The sequence below is a fragment of the Capra hircus genome, chromosome 12 (genome assembly GCF_001704415.2).
Source record: "Capra hircus breed San Clemente chromosome 12, ASM170441v1, whole genome shotgun sequence".
Classification (NCBI taxonomy): Eukaryota; Metazoa; Chordata; class Mammalia; order Artiodactyla; family Bovidae; genus Capra; species Capra hircus.
This window is the reverse complement of record NC_030819.1, coordinates 292,608-313,925: the sequence shown is the minus strand read 5'-3', so window position 1 is coordinate 313,925 and position 21,318 is coordinate 292,608. Positions and strand designations below refer to the sequence as shown.

Sequence of the window (21,318 nt, the reverse complement as noted above, 5' to 3'; positions counted from 1 at the left end):
ATTTGTCTGGATGAAGCCCTCCTCCTCCTCCCGCCTCCCTCCGCATCATCGCCCCCAGGGCTCCGGTCTCACCAGCCTTCTCCAGGCCCCAGGGCTCCCGTCTCACCGGCCTCTCCGTCCCCAGGGCTCCGGTCTCACTGCCCTTCTCCAGCCGGCGCCTTCGATGGACGCAGGCTGCAACGCAGGGCTCTCCCCGAAGGGGCGCCTCCGCGTGCACTTCCTGCACCGTTAGCGCATCCCTCAGACCTGAAGGGTCCGTTCCCTAGGGACCTGCTTCCTGCCGAGTCTGACCTGAGGGCGCAAAGCCAGGTATCCTTGCGCTGAGGCAAGGCTGCCCAGCCCCTGCCTTTCCCAGAGACCAGCCAGGACCCGTGTAGAGGAAGTGAGCGGCTCAGTCTCGGCAGGTCCCATGCGAACAGGCCACGCCTGCGAGCATGCGCGCTCCGTGTCAGCACGTGGGAATCCGCGCAGCCGTGTCCACGTGGCTGCCGTAAACTTCGACATTATAATTCTTCCGTAAAACTGGAAAGTAACTCACTGTAAGTGCAAGGCAATATGGTTTCTAGGTGAGCTTCAAGTTATCCCTTAAAAATACTAGGTAAACCGAGGGACTCTCTGAAGTCCAATCAGAAACACTTTGGGGCACTTTTAAAAAATGTTGGTAAGTTTTTCAAGAGATTGGATCAGCTGGCCTGGGATGGGCCCACACACTGGAATTTTCTAGAAGCCTTAAGTGATTCTCATTTGAAATAGCTTTACTTAACTATTTTTGTGGGTAGGTTGTGAAAATAGTGAACTCTCTGGTCAAAAATTCATTTTTGTATATTTAGAATTAATCGGTCCTATAGACCTGGGAAAGGGGCTCTTAAAAAGTTAACACATCTGGCTCTCCATTAAAATCTAATTAAAAACCAATGGACATAGGAAGCTTCAGTTGTCCTAAAACTGCCATCCCATTAAAACATTTGTTCTGTATATTTTAAGAGGACAAGGGTGGGGCATTACATTTATTTTTTCCATCCCATCAATGAGAATATGAGAAACAAATGAAGCCCTTGTTTCAAGCATGGAGCAGCAGCACATGTATCCATAGAAGTTATGAATGTGTCCCAGGCTGATCTTGCAGCAAAGCAAATCAAAGTTAGGGTTTGGGTCTCGGTTTATCTCAGAGCAGATAGCAGCCTGAATAATCTAGACATTTTTTTCTAGTTTTGTTGAGATGTAATTGGCACACAGCACTGCACCATAATGGTCCAGCTCACACCCTTCATGGAGTGATCAACATCACCTCATAGAGATATAACATTAAAGACACGGAAAAAACTATTCTTCCTTGTGATGAGAACTCAGGATTTACTATCAACAGCCTTTATATATAACAAGCAGTAGTGCCACTTAATCACTTATTAAAGATGTGACTATAATTAAGTTATGAGAAACCTAGACAGCACATTAAAAAGCAGAGACAGCACTTTGCCAACGAAGGTCCATATAGTAAACTCCATGGTTTTTCCAGTAGCCACAGATGGATGTGAGTTGGAAGCAAGAAGGCTGAGCACTAAAGAACGGATGCTTTCCAACTGCGGTGCTGGAGGAGACTCTTGAGAGTCCCGTGGACTGCAAGGAGAGCAAACCAGTCAATCGTAAAGGAAGTCAACCCTGAATATTCATTGGAAAGACTAATGCTGAAGCTGAAGCTCCAATTCTTGGGCCATCTGATGCAAAGAACTGACTCATTGGAAAAGACTCTGAAGCTGAGAAAGACTGAAGGCAGGAGGTGAGGGGGACGATAGAAGATGAGATGGTTGGATGGCATCACCGGCTCAGTGGACGTGAGTTTGAGCAAGCTCTGAGAGATGGTAGAGGACTGGGAAGCCTGGTGCAGTTCATGGGGTTGCAAAGAGCAGGGCATGCCTTAGCGATTAAGCAACAACAGTAAATCACAAGTCATTGTGCCTGTTTATCGTAGAACCTGAAGTCTGAACCTTTTGACAGCGTTCATCTGATTCCCCTGATCCTCTGTTAACCACAGAACTGACCTTGTCTTCTGTGAGTCTGTTGGTGGGTTTGTTTTGAAGTATAATTGACCTACCATGCTGCGTGAGTTCCTGTTGCACAACATAGTGATTTGATATTTTTACACATTTCAAAGTGATGACCGTGATAAGCCTTGTTGCCATCTGTCACCATACAAAGATACATTTTCTGAAATGCCTATCCTGAGGGAATCTGTGAGGCAGAAAAGTCACTTTCTTTCAAGGGAAGCCCTGAGAATTTTCTTAATCTTCATACTGACGTTTGCTTTTCATCACTCTTTGTAGTATAATCAGAGTTTTCTATTTTGACCTTCCAGCTTCAAGAATAAGTTCTAAACCTGAGGAGCTGGCAGGATGGTTGTACAGAAGCAAGGAGAGAGGTGGGTGAAGTGCAAGCCAACTGTACTCCGTGGTATAAAAATCTAACGAGTAACCGTCCGCCATGACTCCCACCTTTCCCTGTGACATTCGGAGATGGATGTGACCTTGGCAACATCTGCAGCTGGTGGACAAGTTAGGCGGCACCAAGAGGCGAGACTTTGGGAAGACGTTTCAAGGATGACTTGGGCTCTGAGCGAGCCCGTGTAACTACTCTTCCTGCAGAGTCATCCTGCCCCTGCACCCAGTCTCCCGAGAGCAGTGTGCAGGACGCGGGGCCCAGCAGCGCTCAAGTGTTATCCTTACCTGCGCTCAGGATAGAGAGACGGTGAATCAGGGAGCTGACAGAGAGAAAGGCCGTTGGGCTGGGGTCTCTTGGGAGACTTGTCCAGACTTGGGGAGGGGAGACTGCTCAGGAGAGAGAGGGGGCCCCAGGCCTGCCCCTGGGGCGCCAGAACAAAGAAAATGCCCTTCTGGCCTCCCCTGTCCTCCTGCCTCCGGGGGCACAGAGCGTCTTTGGCCTCATCCCTGGTCCCAAACTATGAGGGACAGCCAGCTCCCACCCAGACACCCCGACCTGGGGCGGTGGGAAAGAAGTGACTGGCCCCGCAGCCCTCTGCTCTGGCTCTGGGCCTCGCTCGGTCCGATATGGCCGTGAACAGATGGGCGACCTCGGTGGTGCCCGCCGGTTCCGGAGCGCCGGCGGGTATTTTCCTGGGTCGCTATTCCCCGGAAGCCACTGGCGAGGCTGGCTGCCAGAGGCCTTGAGTTCCGTGGGTAGAGGCCTGGGCGCCTGGGGAGGAGCCCCGCAGGGCTCGCTGCCCCTCCTCGCAGGGATCTGCCAAGCTGCCACCGCGTGGGAGGAGGGGGCCTTGGGTGGAGGCGGGAGTGGGTGGAGCTCGCCGGACTTCCCCTCTGCTCCTCCCCGCCCGGGCAGGAGAGGAGCGTCTCCGCTTTACTGAATTCCAGGCCGCCAGTGCCCAGGGCCCGGCCAGGACTTTCCCGGCGCTGGCGTCCGGGGCGCTGTCCGCCTGGGCTCAGGCGCTCCAGCCCTTGATGTGGGTTAAAACTCCACTTCACAACCCCCATTGATATGAGATATGGATTTGACATCTGTTTGCCAGAGTGTTTTGCACTTAGCCTAACACCCACTATTAAGTGACAAAATTGTGGCAGCCTGTCAAAGCCAGATGACTGGCAGCTGCTGGCTTACAAAACCATTCAAATATTTGCAGGTTTTGAAGCTTTATGCAGTGTTGTACCCAATCTTTCAGTGATTTAACATGTAAAATATAAGTCAAAGTTTTAAATCTGTATTCCAAAATGTTTCCATTTTCCTCCAAAAGGAAAAAGCATTCAGGGCGTCTGCTGGAATCAGGCCAATTTCAATCTCCCTCCTTTCCCACCACCACTGAGATTCCTGCGCAAACCCGGTTTTTAAAAAATGTTTGGTTTTTTAAAAACCAAACTCTCTCCTATTGTGACCGACATCTCGGAAGACAGAACTAAATTGCCTTAAACTCCAAGGGAATACAGTTTCTCAAAAGTAGACTGCAAGAGTAAGAAGAATCCCCGAGTAAAGCAGGGCTTCATTTTGCATTCGGCAGTTGCACCAACGTGCCTTTCCAGGGTAAAGGCTCCTAGGTAGCATCTGAGCCCTTTGGTTATTTCTAGAACACAAACTCCTCTCCCCACACCTCTAAATAGCTTGGTCCAATTAAGAAATAATTTGCAAATGGCAGAGTATTTCTCTAGATTAAGGTCCATTGAGTAAAGTCATGTGGGGTTTTGTCTCCACAATTAGAGCCGGACAGACAAGGACCTCAGGAAAACTGCAGCTGTGAGCAATGGGGGAAAAATTGTCTGAGATAAATAGATTAATAAACCTGCCTTAAACCCTGCAAGATCGGTGGACTGACAGCCACTTAAGATGCTCAAATGTGCTGTGCTTGCAGGCTTGTTAAAATGTTAGTAGATACCCTTTCTTCTGGTGGGAGGGGGTCGTAAGTCCTTCTGGGAAAATGGGGGGCGGTGATCATTTTCAGGCAGTTGCTTTGCTTGTGAGACGTTTCCAAAGAGGATCAAACGGTGCCAGAGGCAATTCTAGAGAGAGAGGAGGGAAACTGGAGAGGCGGCTCCAGCCAGGGGGCCTTCCCAGAAGGCTTCCTCCTCGGTTCCGAGGGGTGGGCGTCTGGGGCCTCCACCAGCAGCGGCAGGCCAGGCGCAGGAGGGCGGGCGCCCTGGAGGCCGCATCGGCCGTGCGCTCCTGGAAGGCGGCCTCCGACCCCAGCCACTTCCTACCTGGAGAGTTCTGTGTCCGCAGCAGTAAGCCTCAGGCACAGGCTCTGCTCCGGCAGCTGCCGAGTTGTTCGGCAGAGGGTTGAGAGAGTTAGAAGCCCGTAGCAGAGCAAAACGAAACAAAAATAAACTAAGAGTGAGGCCAAGGCGCCCCTTGGGCGAGAGAGCAAAGCTGAAGCTCGGTCCCCCCGCCGCGAGGGCTCGGCGGGGAGCGGGGGGCGGCGCCCAGACCCCGGGAGCCGGCGCAGGCGACTTAGGATTGCTGGTGCGGGCGGACACCCTCGCCCAGAGGTCGGGAAGGGACCTGGGGAGCAGTTCCAGGCAGAAATCGGTAGCCTGTGACATCTAGTTTATTGGGGCGGGGGGGGGGGGATGCCGGAGAGAAGGGGGCTTTTTCAGGCCGGGACAGCTTTATCGGGCCCGATCTCTGGGGCCGGACCGGGCCGGGCCGGGGCTGGGGGTGGGGGCGACGACCGATCCGCGGAGCAAAGGGGGGCTCGGGGCGCGGGCTGGGGCGCGGCGCCGGGAGCACGGCGACTCGGCTCCACCTCCCCGCTCCAAACGGCGTCGCAGCTGCTCGCGAACCAACTGCTCGATTCTATTCACTGTCGAGTAGGAACAAAAAAGTGGCTATTTATTAGAATACTTGTTTGGTATTGTTCGGCGCCGCACAAAAGGCGTTTCATTATGTGGAGGGATCCCCCTTTTTCCAGAGGGAAACAATAACTGGAAATTGTCTTTAAAAGTCTTTTCCATCAGAAATAAATTTCATTTTCTCGTCTCGCTCGCCGGCAGCGTGCGTGTCCGGGAGGGCGCGCGAGGCGAGCAGCGGCGTGTGCGTGTGCAGCGAGTGTGCGAGCGGGCTGCGCGTGAGTGTGCGCGTGTGAGTGTGCGTGCGCGTGGCGCCCGCGCCCGCCGTGCGGCGCCGCCGGAGCCGGCCGGGCTGGGGTCCCCGGGCAGCGGCGCGCGGCGCCAGGGAGGCAACCGGGGCCGAGCGCCCTGGCGCCGCCGAGGCAGACCGGCTCCCGGGACCCGCTGGAGCCGGCGAAGGAGCTAACTGTAAGTGTGTCTCCAACTTGCGCGGGGTCTTCCGCCCGCCCCGAGCCGAGGAAGGGGGCGGGAGGGGCCCCGGGCGGGGGCGAGGGTCCCTAAGCGACCTTGGCGGGGGAGGGGGCGGAAGGGCTTCCCCGAAGCTCCCGCCCCGGCTGAGGACAGGTGGGGAGCTGCGCTGGCCGCCGCGGGAGGACTAGACCCGCGCGCCGGCCGCATTTGTCAGGTTCTTGTCAGTGCGCTCACTCCTCCTTCCTCCTCGGCTTTCCGGATTGGCCGCCGCCCAGGGGACCGAGACTCTGTTTCAGTCGGGTCGCCCTTTGGGGGCAGAGGGGGAGGTCGACCCAGTCGGTTTGGGGGGGGGAGGGGGGTTCGCGTCCTCAGGCTCCGCTTTTCCTCCTGCCCGCGCGCGCCCGCCCGCCGAGGCCCAGGCTCCCGGCTCCAGCTCTCGGCCGTGCGCTCCTGCAGCGCCGCCGAGAACGAAAGCCGTGGGTCGAAATCGCCCTTTAAATATTAACAGGTTGAGCGTCTGCCATTTAGTGAGAAGTGTTTGGGGCAAAGAATCAATTTAGCTTTGACTGACCGACGGTCTTGACTGTGTTAATACTGCCGCACGCACGAACACTCCAAATCCATGAGCAGGGACCCCTGGACGCGCGGCGAGCGCCCCTGGACCCGGCGCCTGGCCTGCAGTCCCGCACGCGGCCGATGCCTCGGTCCAGCGAGCTAGAGCAGCGCGCCCCAATACGGGCTTTGGGGTGCCCTAAAGCCACGCGTGTTGGGCGGGCCGCCCTAGACCGCAGGGATCCCTCTCCGCGCGGGCGCCCACCCTCTTCGCTCGCAGTCCCTCCTCCAGCGAAATCGGCTTCCCCGCTCCGCGCGCGGCGGCCTCGGTCCTCCGTGCACGCAGCCGGGAGTCTCCACTCTCGCGCGCGGGCCGCCCTCCTCCGCCTCCTATTCCCCTGCTTTAGCCGCCCGCTGAGAAGAAAGGTGGCAAGGCGGCGAAGTTTCAAAGGTGAAATGGATTTTTGACGGTGGCTGGTGCTGGAAACCCGTGGCCGGGAGGGGCCGGTGCGGCCGCCATCGACCGGGGATAGGATGGGTCTGGCTGCCTCTCCAGGCAAGAAACGGGTGTTTGAACATGATAGCGGCCGCCGGTCAATTAACCCATTAAAAGCCCGCTTTGCCGCATCGATTTCCCGGAGCGCTGGGCCCGGCGCTCTGGACACCCCTCTGTGAAGGCGGGCGCGGGGGCTGCACGGCACCCGGCGGGCACAGAGACCTCCAGCCCCGAGGCAGCGCCGCCCAGGCGGCCAGGCGGGGGTCTCTGCCCTACGCTGAGGTCAAGGAGGGAGGGGTTCTGTCCTCGGCTCCGGCCTGGCGGGCGGGCTTCGCCGAGGCAGAGGGGAGACGCCCCGCGCCGGCCAGTGTCCCCCCGACTCGCCCAACTGTGGCTGGGAACCAGAGGCTGAGCCGGCTCCCAGGCCGAGGGAAACGGCGCCCAGCCCACCTCCCTGCGGCGCTCCCAGGCTTCCTCCCCCCGCGCCTCTCATCGACGGGGCGCCGCGGGCCCGGCGGCTGGCCTGAGCACTGTGAGGGGCGGGGGGAACGCCACACTTGCTTCTTGAGGACGACAGCAAACCCCCAGGTGGCCTTGAATTCGGGTCCCCGTTGTCACCGAAGAGGCTAAGGCAGACGGCCGAGCCGGGCGCGGGAGGCAGCAGCTGGAGGGAGCGGGCAGGACTGGGACCTGGAGGGGCGTCTCTCCGAGGAACCTGCGGCTGCTAAGACTTGGGGGACCCGGTCTCCCCCGCACAAGTAGAAGGAGACCTCGGGGACGCTGCCGGCTGTGCCCCAAGTGCGGCCTCTCTGCTCCGCCCCGGGGAAAGGCTGGTGGTGAGGAGGATCTCCTTCCGGAGAGAATGAGCCTGTATTGCGAGTGTTCAACACCCTGCAGATGAAACCTGAGAAAATGCCAAGTTCCCACCCGGAAACCTGAGCACCCCTCCCCTGCCGCTTGAGGGGAGCCTTGGTCCTTTTGGAGCCACTTGGAGCCCCCAGGTTCCAGTCCAGGAGCAGTCGGTCCAGAAAGGGAGAGGTGCCCACCCCACTAGCCAGCTTCCTAGAAAACCCCCTATGTTCACCTGCTCTTTCCTCACTCAGATCTGGGGTTCAGATATGTAGCCCTGAAACTAATAGGGTGCTTGCTCTCTCTCCCTCTCCATCTCTTTCTTCCTTTCTCTCCTCTCTCTCATGCCAAATCTCTCTCCATCTTACTTTCATGCTGCCTAATCCCGAAGGTGGGTAGTGTCCTGAGAGGGGGGAGGTCCCTGGAGGCCTTCCCCATCTGCCCTGCCTCCCCCCACAAATACCTACAAAAGAATAAGGCAGGTGTGTCCTCCACAAAGACCCATGCCCCAGACGTCCACCAGGCGTCCACCCGCGGGAGGGAGACCTGGTCCCCCTTCCAGGGCGGCTGGCTCTGCGTGTGGGGGCGGGGACTAAGGAAATGGCCCTGAATGCGGGGGGCGGTTTTCAGTTGGAGCACAGGGCCCAACACTGCCTTCCCCCAGCCCCGATGCCTGAAGACTCTGACGGACCCAGTTCTCTGTTTGCTGTTTTCTGAAGTAAGCAACTGAAAGGGCTTGAAATTGTGTCAAAGTGATGTTTTAATCTCATTGAAAAGTGTATTAAAGGACAAGATGTAATTTATGTGAGACGCTGCGATGAAAGGAGAGATTGGAGTGGATGGGCCTTTCACTCCGCTGAACTCCGTGTCATGTTTATATTGAAGCCCGTGTAGCTAATCTAATTTGCAATAACAGGGCCGGCCTGAACCAAGAAGCATCTCTGATTTCACTTTATTTCTTTTCATACAGAAATTCCTTATGACTGTCTCCTTCTGTGAGTGACGCCTTCTCTATTTGGGGGCTAATGAGAGAGAGTAAGAGGCAAGGCCGTGTCTACTCATAACCCAGCCTCTTGCCTGCGCACCCCTGGTCCCTGGCCGGCCTGGACTTGACCGGGGGCTGCATGGCCCAGAAACACTATTTTTGATCTCTTCAGAATGAACCAGAGGGCAGCCTCCCGGATCAAACCCTGTGTCCCAACCCCCCACCCCGGGCGCTTGGATGGCGCGCCTCAGTTGAACAGCACATGCTGGATCAGTTTCTGCCAAGGATTTTAGCTTTAGAAGTTAGCTTAAAAAGCAGATGGTACTGTATTCTCAGGCCTTTGTTTCTGCAGATTTTAATGGGAAACACTTAGGAAGCTCCCCTCATTCAGCAAAGTTTCATCTTTGCTGAGTCTTTCCAGGAGCTTCGAGAGGAACCAAGCACAGCCCCTGTTCAGACGCCAGCCTTGTATTCTAATTACCACACGAACACAAGCATTCTTTACCAATAAAAAACTACACGCGCCAGAAAATTACAAGTTCTGTACAACGTAAAAAGGTGTATTCAAACTGTTAATTACCGACGGTTGTATAAATGAAACTTTCGCAGTGACCCATTTAATTTTGTGGTAATTACTGACAAAATAAGACAAGGATGAATCACAATACAGTATATTTATCTTGAAGGAGGACATCACACTGGTGCAGTTAAGCCAAGGAGTAAGAAAAAGCTAGGGCTGGGGGGGTCGCAGAAATAGAAAAAGTATATTAAAATCGCACCCTGAAACCATCTGGGTTCAAACTGCGGAAGGCGAGGCTCAGGTGGCTTGCTGAAACGTCCATCCAGATTTCAGAGGCTCCCGAACCCTCTATTCCGGCATCGTCGAGTCAGTCCTGCGGATTCGGATTCGCCGCCTTGAGCACAACTTCTGCAGACCCTGGAAATCTGGGCGGCAAAAGGAGGGCTCTGCCTACCTTTCGTCAGCTCTCAGCTGACTCTGCCCCGGGACGGAGAGGCTGGACAGCCGGCGGAGCGGCATTCCCGGGGACCCCGAAACCGCGCTGAGCCCTGGCCCGGGAGGGCCGGGCGGGATGCGGCGGGGGTTGGGGACTTCCCCTCGCCCAGTCTGCTTCCTGCAGGCGAGTCCACAGGCTTGCTCCTTCCCGCTCCATCTCGGGGCTTCAGGGACGGTCGAGGAAGGGACGTGGCCTAGCTTGGGCATCTTCTCTGCCGCCCCAGGTTCGGGCAGCGGCTTAGCGAGGCCTTTCGGGCACTAGTTGGGGTCCCTGCTCCAACCGCTTTCCCGCCCAGCCCTGCATCATCGGTGGGGACAGAGAATGCGGGCCGCCCACCGGCGCCTGGCCCTGCGCCCTCTCGCCCCACCTGCAGCCCCAGGGACCGGCGACTGGCTGCCCCGGGCAAGCGGCCCTGCGCCCCGCCGTCGCGGGTAGGGCTGGCAGCCCGCGAGGGAACTGCCCGCTGAAGGTGCGCGCCGCCCAGCCTTCAACCCAATTGCTTTGGGCCGATGGGCACCCTTGAAGAGACCCCAGCGCTCGGGCGGACGGGGCAGGAGACAGGCCTAGTTGAGATTTTCCTCGGGAAGTTTCCCGCAAAAGGAGGGCCGGGCGGCGGAGCGGCAGGAGGAGGCGCGCTGGCGGCGAGGCCTGGGCGCCGGCGCCCCGCGGCCGCCCGCCCTCCAGGGCGCCCGCAGCTCCGCGGCGGAGGGCGCGAGGCTCCCCTCGGGTCGCAGTGCTTTCCTCTCTTGCCCTCTCTTGTTCATTCATAAACCTGGTGGCTACAGACGCGGCTTGAATATTGACGGCTCTCCCCCAACTGCTCCGCCGTTAACCCAATTACAGAATTCATCAAGAACTGTGTGAATTATCTCTTTCCATACAGTATCAGCATTAGCCTAATTAAAAGCTATAATGTCTGATATAATGATTAAATCGTTAGCTCTGCTGTAGGGAAGCAATATTTTGTTTTCCCTTCAATTAGAAGCTGATTGAGGTTTTCAGAGCAGGTCAGCTGTGAAATTTGAATTATATGTGTGAGTACTGCTCACAGGGTGAGCCCCTACTCGAAAGCTCCCAGAGATTCTCCAAACGCTTTCACCCAGAGCGCTGGAGGCACAAACAACCGCGCGCGCGCTCACACGCAGGGCGGTTTGGTCGTCGCCGGGAATTCACGCACCTCCACGCCGATGCTGGAGAGTGCTGCTCGACTTCGAGGGATTGGGCTTCACTTCCTTTCTCCAGCAGACGCTCCTGGAACAGCACCCCCAGACCCTACTCTTCTGGTAGACAGGAAGAGGGCCTTGCCGGCGGCGGGCCGCGGCCAGACCTCCTGCTCTGTAAGGACCGAAGCCACTTGAAGCTCCGACTTGGCAACGGTCCTCTTTCCCTCTGCTTCCTCTCTTCCCGCTTTTCCACGACTTTTACTTTCCCCTTTAAGACAAAAACTCGCCACCATCAAGAAAAAACTTTTCTGTTACTTTGGCCCTTGGCTTTGGTAACAGCGGGACCAAGCCTGGTCACGACGCAGAGTGGGTACGAGAGCGCCCCGGGACCAGGAGAGACGAGCGCCCCCAAGGCCCCCAGCTCGTCACCCGCGCTCAAAGCCCCGAGTGCGCGCGCCGAGCCCTGGGACCCGCTGGTGGCTGGAGAGCGCTGGCCAGAGGCCCCCGAGCTCCGCCCGGGCGGCGAGGGCGGTGGCGGCCAGCAGACGGCGACCGCGGCCCGCGCGGCGGCTGGGGACAGGCTGACGCGCGCGGGGCCGGCGTCGGGGTCCGGGCGCGCACCCGGCGGCTCCCCCCGCCTCCCCGCGAGGTCCCCTCCTGCCCGCCCAGCGCCGCGGTCCCCTCCCACACGCGCGGGCCTCCGCCTCCTCTCCCTCTGCGCCTCCTGTTGGCCGAGATGACCTCGGAGGCCTTTCAATTGAATTGTCTTCTCTTTCCTTTTCCCTCCGGCGCTTTCTTTCCGGCTGCTCTTCCTCTCTCTTCTCAGATTACTTTCTTTCCGAAAAGTCCTGCCAAGGAATTGGCAGCTCCGTCGTGATTTGCTTGTTAAAACTTTGGTCTCGGTCGTCGGGCTGCGCCCTGGGAGGTCTGTGGAGGCGCTTACCCGCGGCCTCGGTCTCGGGGCCTCCGGAAGTGGCTGGGCTGAGTTAGGCAAGGCCGCAGGCCGAGGTCTGGGCACCGCCTCCGGAGAGTGTCATCAGGACGGGCCGTCTGCGCCAAGGCCTCCGGAGACCTTGGAGAACATTCGTCTTCTTCGCGTTCCCAGAAGGCCCTTTGATTGTCCTCGGAAACTCCTAACCTGTCCATCTCTGCTCCTTGGAGCTTGAGACTGGCGCTGGAACAGAAGGTCATCTCTGAGTGCCTGAGAGCAGGCTTTCATTGACAGACTGCTGGGGCCAGGCTGCTGTCCAGCCTTCTCCTGAGCACAGCCTCAGCAAGGGAAGAGCCAACGCCAAGTTTGAGTCACTCCGAACACGCAGCATGAGCTCCGGGTGTTAAAGTCCAGAACTCAAGTTACTGGAGAGTCAAGGGCTCTTGTATAACCGCCTAAACACAGGACTTGAATATACATGCGTATATTCATTGGGCACACACCTGTATGTATATTGACGCGTATATTCTTTGGTATATACATGCATATACAGGTGTGAACATGTTCTGTGTGCACCAGTGTGTACATGAATGCATACATGTATATGTCCTGTGTGTATACATGTATCGTGTGTGCACACACATGTAAACATGCGTATCCTGTGTATGCATACGTGCATACATGTGCGTATATTGTGTGCACATATACATAGACATGTGCATATATTCTGTGTATACATGTTTATACACAGGCGTGTTATCTGTGTGCACTTGTGTGTACACATATGCACAGGTGTGTGTATATAATTTCCTCTAATGATGGCTTGGATCTGAATTCTCTTTGAGGACTGTCCCCAAAAGTTAAATAAAAGGACAGAAAGCATCTTTACTCATCCACATTTCTAAGCTGATCTCTTTGGCGCTCTGAACAAACAGGCATAAAGAAGCTTCCGAGTTGCCAAGACAGCAAACGTGGCCAATCAACAGTGAACCAATCCATCACTGGGGGTCTGGGCTCTGATGTTACTTGGAGCCAGTGTAGTCTGTCTTCATATTCTGCAATGCCTGGCCTTGGAGAGGGTCCCTGCCAACCTGGTGGGGGTCAGGCGCGAGGAACATAGATTCAGGGAGAGGAGGTGTTTTCCCAACTGTTTTGGACCATCTCTGGCTTCTTCAGGAGTGACAGGGAGCGAAGGTCACAAGGGGGAAGACGCTGAGGCCGGGAGAAGCCGTCACTGGCAGGGATTCATGTGAAGCTCCTCAGCCTCCATGCCAGGGAGGAAGGCACTGGGAGTTCTGGCAAGCAGTGCCCTGCCACTGCCTAACTGGCACAGGCGGCGGCTGTCAACCATCCATCACTTGGCAACAAGTTACACCTGCAGCTTGAGTTTAATGTTTGTGCAAGTGGGCACCCACAGCGCTTGCACCAGCTTGGGCCCAGGGACCACCTCATCACTGAAAAGGGCTTATGGAGAGCGCCCGGGATGCTGAGCACCAGCGTGCTCTAACACCAGCGTGCTCTAACAGAGGGCTAAACCATTTACCCCCTATTCAGATGCTCTGGAAAACAAGGGTAACTTTGTCTTTGGAAACAATTTTCAAGACTGTGGTGGAAAGAAATCAGACCATTTCCGAGTCAGCTATCCAAGCTCCCCAAAGCATAAAGCATTCATGCCAAGCACACTGGAGTGCAGAGTGCTTATGAAGTAAATTGCTCCATCGACGCGGAAAACTAAGGTGCCAAGCCTGGCTCACACAGAGCGTTTTCAGGGGGTCTCAGGCTATCTCGTTTAAAATTTAAATTGAAAAGCATAGGAAAGAAATCTTTCAATTGCTAAGTAGATAATATAGTTTGTAATTTGTAAACCATTTCCTTTATTTCAGTCTTGCTGACTTTCCATAACACACTGGATCACACTGCACACCCATTGCCTCCTAAGTTATCAAAGGAGAAACAGATCTATAGCATTCTTCAGGAATATTCCTGTTCTTTTTTTGTTCATTCACAATGCAAGTGGTATTTGGAGGTAGTGCATGAAACGAATCAAAAGGTTTAACAAACTCGATTGGTGAAATAAGAGGGCAATTGAAAACCAAGTTTATAACCTAGATATTTAGTGAAAAATAAATATGAAATGACGTTTCCTTTATAATATAATTATATATTATTTGATGAGTTCACTATTAAATGCTGAATGGCCTGAAATGAAAGCAGTTAAATCGGCAGAGGCCAATTTCCTCTTGCACTGCACACTGCAACAATCCTGAAATAATAATAATAAAAAAAAGCAACAGTAATAATCACAGCAATTGAGAGGAAAGAAACCATTATTCCTGTACCCGGGACAAGCAACAGGGTCAGGAAATTCACAAGCTCAGAATTTTTTAAGGGGTGGGGGAAGAGGCGTCGTGTGTTCGCTGCCCGACGTACTGAACAGCCTTCTTAACTCGTCTTGTAACGATCGTCATGGGCTTCTTTTTGTCACAAGATGGTCAGTTGGGCGCTTTGGTTGGGCACCACTTTACCCACCAGCCACCTCCTAAGCACCACCCTCTGCAGCGCACAGAGACGCCCCCGTTCCTCCCCGAGGACTCTAGGGATTTTCCGCAAGCCTTTAGGCCATTTTCAGACCCTTGGGGTTGTACCCACAGCGTGAGCGCACGGGTGTTTGAGAACGGGCCTGTGTTTCCCGGTACTGAGAACACTTCAGGGTTCAACAATCACACCCGCAGGTCTGTGCCTTCGTTCCAGGAAACAGGCCTCTGGTTTGCATAAAGTAGGAAAAGGGCATCCGCCTCCTAGTCCCGAGGCCCCACCTTTCCAATTCGGGTGCAGGTGCCCCCCGCCCTCCGTTTACGAAGTTTTCGCAGTTCTCAAGCAAACGGCTCCAGAAGAGCGTGGGCTATATCCTTCGTTTGCGATTTCAACCAACTTTTTCAACTGTCGTTGAGCCACTAGTTTCCAGATAGATCTTGTTGGTTTCAACCTTCCTAGAAAGGCCGTTTTAGGAGGAAGCCACACGGAGAAGAGCACGTGATGCCGACCCCTAGACTCACTCCCCCCCACCCACCCACCCACCCCGTCCAAAATAAGACTTCAGGGCTGATGCTAAGAGCAGCCGTGGAGCGGGGCCCGGAGCAGACGCTCGCGCGTCTCGGGATCTTCGTGGCCTGGACCGCGGAGGCCTTCCCTACGGGAAGGGGCTGAGAACTTCAGCCCGCCGGCGGCGAAGCGTGCGCCTTGGGAGGGGGACGGAGCGGTCCAGGCCTCGCGGGCGCACCCGCGGGGCGGGGGAAGGGGCGGTGTTCCAGCTGCGTGCCTCGGCAGGTCTCCCCTGCTCCCGAGGGCGCGCCCAGCCTTCTGGCCCCCGGGCCGAGCAGGGGGCGAGCATCCCGCCCCGGCCTCCAACTTCCCCCTTCCCAGCAGGCGCGGAGTCGGCTGGCGGGGGAGCAGAGGGGCCGCGTCTCCTCGGAGCTCTTTTAAATGTGGCTCGGGGCTGCCGGCCCCCGCCCCTCGCCCCGCAGGAATCGTTCTTCGTCTTCGCTTTTAAACCCGCTCGTTAATCGTTCGGAGCGCGCGGGCGGGGAGAGGCGAGGAGGGCGAGCTCTGGGTTCGCCGCCGCCGCCGCCGCGCGCGCTCGGGAAGCGGCGTGGCGTGGACCCCCTCCCGGCCGCCTCCCTCCTCCCTCTTCCCTCCTCCCCTGCTCCGCCGCCTCCCTCCGCTCCTCCCGCTCCGCCGCCCGCGCCCGGCGCCCCTACCCCCCCCTCCCCACGTCACTCGCCAGCGCGCCATGCAAATCGCCGCCGCCGCCGGCTCCCATTGGCCGCGGCGCGCTCATTTAATGGCAGCCCGGGCCCGGCGTATGGCTGCTGGGCCCCGCGCGCCGCCGGCCCCGCGTGCGCCTCCGCTCCGAGCGCACGGCCCCGGGCAGGCAGCAGGCAGCGCGTCCCGGGCTCGGCCGCCCCGCTCCCAGGCCCTCTCGGCGCGCCTGCGCTCGCTGCGCGGCCCCCGGCCCCCCTCCCCGGCTGCACCGTGATCGCCCCCCCCCCCGCGCCCCCTCCCGCTCCCCTCGGCGACTCGCTCCCCCCGGGCACCTGGGACCGGCACATGCCCAGCGCACGCGGCGCGCCGCCCTGCTAGAAGTTGCAGCCCCGGAGCTGGAGGCCGCGGAGGACCGAGCGCGGGAGGAAGGAGCTGCGCGGCGGCGGCGGCGAGCCCCGAGCCGGGCCCCGCGCACCGCTGCGCCCCGGAAAGTGGAGCTGCGACTTGGCCGCGCCTGCAGCTGTGGGCACCGCGCCGCCGAGGGCGACCCGGCTGCGGCGACGGCGACCCGGCCCTCGGCCTCTTCGGCAAGTGGTTGGCGCTTCAGAGAAACTTTCCAGCCGTGAGCCGGACCGGCGCTAAGTGCGTGTGTCCCTGCCTCTTTCGCGCCGTTGTCGCCTCCGCCTCTCCGCACTCTTCTCTCCGCCAGGACCTCGCGCCCCCGCCCGCGCCTCGCTCCGTCTGAGCCCCTCTCCATCCCCCTCCCCGGCCGTCTATGCGCCCGGCCCTCTCCGCGCGGCGCCGGTGAACCCGCGAGCCGCCCCGATGTACAGCATGATGATGGAGACCGACCTGCATTCGCCCGGCGGCGCCCAGGCGCCCACGAACCTGTCGGGCCCGGCCGGGGCGGGCGGGGGCGGCGGCGGCGGCGGCGGCGGCGGCGGGGGCTCCAAGGCCAACCAGGACCGGGTCAAGCGGCCCATGAATGCCTTCATGGTGTGGTCCCGCGGCCAGCGGCGCAAGATGGCCCAGGAGAACCCCAAGATGCACAACTCGGAGATCAGCAAGCGCCTGGGCGCCGAGTGGAAGGTCATGTCCGAGGCCGAGAAGCGGCCGTTCATCGACGAGGCCAAGCGGCTCCGCGCGCTGCACATGAAGGAGCACCCGGATTACAAGTACCGGCCGCGGCGCAAGACCAAGACGCTGCTCAAGAAGGACAAGTACTCGCTGGCCGGCGGGCTGCTGGCGGCCGGCGCGGGCGGCGGCGCGGCCGTGGCCGTGGGCGTGGGCGCGGCGGCCGTGGGCCAGCGGCTTGAGAGCCCCGGAGGCGCGGCGGGCGGCGGCTACGCGCACGTCAACGGCTGGGCCAACGGCGCCTACCCCGGCTCGGTGGCGGCGGCGGCGGCCGCCGCGGCCATGATGCAGGAGGCGCAGCTGGCCTACGGGCAGCACCCGGGCGCGGGCGGCGCGCACCCGCACGCGCACCCCGCGCACCCGCACGCGCACCACCCGCACGCACACCCGCACAACCCGCAGCCCATGCACCGCTACGACATGGGCGCGCTGCAGTACAGCCCGATCTCCAACTCGCAGGGCTACATGAGCGCCTCGCCCTCGGGCTACGGCGGCCTCCCCTACGGCGCCGCGGGCGGCGCGCACCAGAACTCAGCCGTGGCGGCGGCGGCGGCGGCGGCGGCCGCGTCGTCGGGCGCCCTGGGCGCGCTGGGCTCGCTCGTCAAGTCGGAGCCGAGCGGCAGCCCGCCGGCCGCGGCGCACTCGCGGGCGCCGTGCCCCGGGGACCTGCGCGAGATGATTAGCATGTACTTGCCGGCCGGCGAGGGCGGCGACCCGGCGGCGGCGCAGAGCCGGCTGCACTCGCTGCCGCCGCACTACCAGGGCGCGGGCGCGGGCGCCAACGGCACGGTGCCCCTGACGCACATCTAGGGGCGCGGGCACCCCCGGCCGGCCGGCGTCCGCGCAGGCCTGTCCACGCTCCCCCGGAAAAGAAGACGCTGGCGCCGCATGCCCGGCGCCGCCCGCCCGGCACCCCGACCGCGAGCTCCCGGGCACCGCTCGGCGGGACGGCTACGCGTCGGAGTCTGAACTCCGGTGTTTTCTTGAGACTTTTTGTACAGTATTTATCATCCATCCGCGGAGGAGGCAGAAAGCGTCTTCTTTGCTCGAGGGGACACAGAGAGCGAAGCAAGCACGAGACGACTCCCAACTTTGCTACCGCACCGCGCGCCCGCTTTCATCCCGCGTCGCCTCGTGACGGCGTCGGGTGCCGGCGGCGCGGGAGCGGGTCTCATCTGTTAGCTGTGTAGGGAGGCGACGCCACACACGAGTTTTGGCAGTCGTTACGGCTTTGGGGGGGGGGGTCGGTTTGTTAATTTATACAAAAAGACTCTCCCCACCCACCCCTTTCAGGCGGCAGCGTTATTCTGGGTTTTGTAAAACTTTCTGTATCTGAGCATTTTCTCTTTTTTTGGTTTGTTTTGTATTATTTCATGTAAATGCGCTGTGGAATCTTTATTTGCGGCGTCGCGGTGTGGGGAGGGGGATTCAGGTTATGTACATAGTTTCCTAAAAAGCCCTTCTTCTAAAAACGAAAAAAAGAACCCCCCACCCTAAAAAAAATTGCATCGAGCTTTGAGTCAATAAATTTAAGAGCGAGAAGTCCGTTTTTCCCTATAAATTTGAAACGTGCTGAATTTATAATCATGCTTTATGAGCTCAAGATACAATTAGTTAATCTGAGGAAGGAGAAAGAAAAATTATCAGCATGAAATGAAACTGAGGGAAGCCGGGGGAGAGGGCACAGTGTCCTTGGAGTTGCATTAAAGAGGAAGGGCGGGGAGTAAAAATCGATAGATTATTTTGTAGACTTTACACTGTCATCACGGAACGAGAAATAATTGCCAAAAAAAAAAAAAAATAGTTTCATAGTCCGGCCTTGGGTGCGTAGTTTTTAACTGCAGGCAGATGCCGCGGGCTTTGCGATTCCTCCTTTCCAGCCTCTTCCTGCTGGCCCGGGACCTGCGCGCAGTTTGGTTCAAAGGAGGGAGGAGAAAAGACCCCAATGGCGGGACCAGGGCAAGGACGGACGACAAAGACACGGTGGGGGCGTCAGGGGCCCCAATTCCCCTGCAGTTAATGAGACAGCAAGTGGAATTTTCTGAATTTGGCTCAAGGAAACGCACTCTCTAAACCAAAATGTACTGCAACCGACTCCCCTCTGTCTGTCCTCAACGCCTCCCTCTGGTATATTTCTCCTTGGAAAAGGACAAAATAGTTTTGTTGGGTTTTCACACACAAAACCGACCACTCCCAGATGCCCCGAGTGAATTGGGATGCAAGCTGTTAACCGATGTGAATGCAAGATGCGGCGTTTATTATTCCTGATGAGATCTGAGGTTGTTTGATGCTTTAATTTTTTTAATTATATTTTTTCTAGGTGTTTATTGGTACATTGCAGTTTTTTCTGGATTTTAAAGTTTTCTGTAAAAGTTTGTCTTCAAGTAAGCTGACAGCATTAAATATTGCATTTGAAAGTTATACTGTAGCAAATACGTTTTGACATTAGTCACAGCATAAAGATGAAAATTATATTTTTGAAAAGAACAAAGCCTTCGGTCAGATCGAAATACATTGATTTCATCAGCCCCTCATATTTTTCTCAACTTTTTTTTTTTTTTTGGTCCTGAGATGAGCAGAGACTGTCCACCCAAACGTGGCCCTGTGCTAGCAGGTTGATGAGAACCACGGTCAGCCTGCACAGAGAACAGCTTTAAGTAAAATGCTGACCTGACAACTGACGTGTAATTTTTTTGGAGTCACTTTGATAATTTTGCTTCAACCACTCATTCCTTCAGGTGACTGCAGAAATTTCAAGAGCTACAGCAGTTGCTTCTTTCTAACAAGATGATAAAGTCTCCCTCTTTTTTCTCCCTTTTTTTTTTTTTTTTTTTTTTTTGCTTCAACAATTTGATGTGTTTGCATACGTAGGGACTGCTGGGCAGAACAGCATCTTAGATAGTGAAACAATCTGAAAATAAATGCCACACCCAGTCTGCTCTGGGAGACACTGAGAAAGTCTGTGATGCTCTGTGGACCCCCCAAGCGGTGGGAGGCGCAGGCCTCAGCCGCTCTGAAATGTCCAGAGTTCAGTGGACTTCGCCTGGCTTTCTTTGCAACATCTCCCTGCACCTGCTAAGGGGGCAGACACATGGGGCTGTGCTCACATACAAACACATTTGTATCTTTGCTGGACTGTTGGCACAACAATGTTAGTAATGTGGGAGACACTGGAAATGTTTCTGACCATAAAAAGTTTAGCCAGGGCTCCTGGCAAAGCTGTCTGTCGTCTCCCGGTAGGTGGACTTACAGCGCGGCATTTTCCCCTGTGGGCCTCATACCAAGTCGGCAGAAACAGTCAATGCCAGGTGGCCCAAGCCACGCTGTTAAAAACCCCGGATGATCTGAAGACAGGAATTCCTGAAATTCAGCAATTCCTGTTTTGTTGAACAACGAGGAGAAAAGCAAATAATTCTTTAATGATTCCATCTTAAAACAACGTGGAACGGGGCGGGGGGCGGGGGCGGGTAGAAATTAGCCAGGATTCACGTTTCAGGATTGAGGTCTTATCGCTCCAGCAGTGTTTCTTCGACTTCAGATCGTGGGGAGAATATTCCACAAGGCCCGGGAGGACCTTGCTCAACCGTGAACTGCGCTTCTGCCAAGGCGCCCTGGCCCTGTTCACGAACACGGCGGGGCCATCATGGTACTGCCACGGCCTCGTCCACGTCCAGACTGCCCTCGGGGGTGGGGGTCCTTCTGTGGCTTATTCCAGTTTCTGTGAAAACCGTGTGGACACTGCAGGCAGGACTCTGATGGTCTTGTGCAAAGTTTGCGCAACTTCGTGCCTGGAGGACCCGCGAGCCCGGGAACCAGCCCGTGCGCACCGCCGGCTTCTCCAGGCCCAGGCTAGCAAGGTTTGTTTGCTGGAGACATTTTCCCCTCGTTTCTGTACATCCCACCCGCACCTTTTTTTTTTTTTTTTTTAACCTCGCGGGGCTCTCTCGTCGTCGTGGTTGAGACTTTGGCCCTCCTCCTCCTCCTCCTCCCCCCTCCCCCGTCAGAGAAGCCCAGCGTAGCTGGCGAAATGACTTCCAAACGGGCAGCGGGCAGAGCGCGCGATCTGCAGACGCGGGACTGGTGGGTCTGGTCAAGTCCTGCCTTTAGGAGCAGATCACATGCGTCTTCAGGCGTTTCACTTTGCCGACAAAGACTGGGCCACGCGGATTTCTTCTCCGAAAAAATCCAGTTAATTCGGGAAACCGCTTCGGGGCCGTCGTGGGCCCAGGTTCCCGCACCCCCGCCCCCCCCCAACTCCGCTTCTGCAGCCCGGCCCTCGGGGCAGAAGCTCCAGAAACATCGGCGGCTGAACGTAATAATAGGTTTGATTCCTTGGAAACTTCAAGTGAAAAACAGCCTTGGCCTTGGCGCGGCTTTTTCCAGCGCGGCTGTTTGGCGGGAGTGAAAGGCCCGGCCGGGGGGGAGGGGAGGGGGGGAGGGGGGAGAGGGAGAGGAGAGGGGGAAGGGAGGGGCGCGGGCCTCCCGGGGCGGGGAGCCGAGGGAGCTGGGCCCCCGCTCCCCCCCGCTCCCCAGCCCCCTCGCCCCCCACCCCCCAGGGTCGGGGCGGCGGGCGGGCGGCGCGGAGGCCGAGCCCGGCAGGAGGGGCCTTGGGACCCCTCGCCTCTCGCCCACAGCTCGCGGTCCGCCCACTCCAGC

The 21,318-nt window shown here is 57.6% G+C and overlaps 1 protein-coding gene across 1 annotated transcript; it reads left to right on the top strand.

The window, feature by feature from the left end:
* On the top strand, nucleotides 16,167-17,472 carry SOX1 (SRY-box 1). Its single transcript, XM_018056320.1, has one exon. The coding sequence runs from the start codon at nucleotides 16,354-16,356 to the stop codon at nucleotides 17,470-17,472; it is 1,119 nt and encodes a 372-aa protein (XP_017911809.1). The 5' UTR covers nucleotides 16,167-16,353.

Excerpts from the sequence above, each read along its gene's own strand:
- SOX1 (XM_018056320.1), top strand. The coding sequence starts at position 16,354 with ATGTACAGCATGATGATGGAGACCGACCTGCATTCGCCCGGCGGCGCC.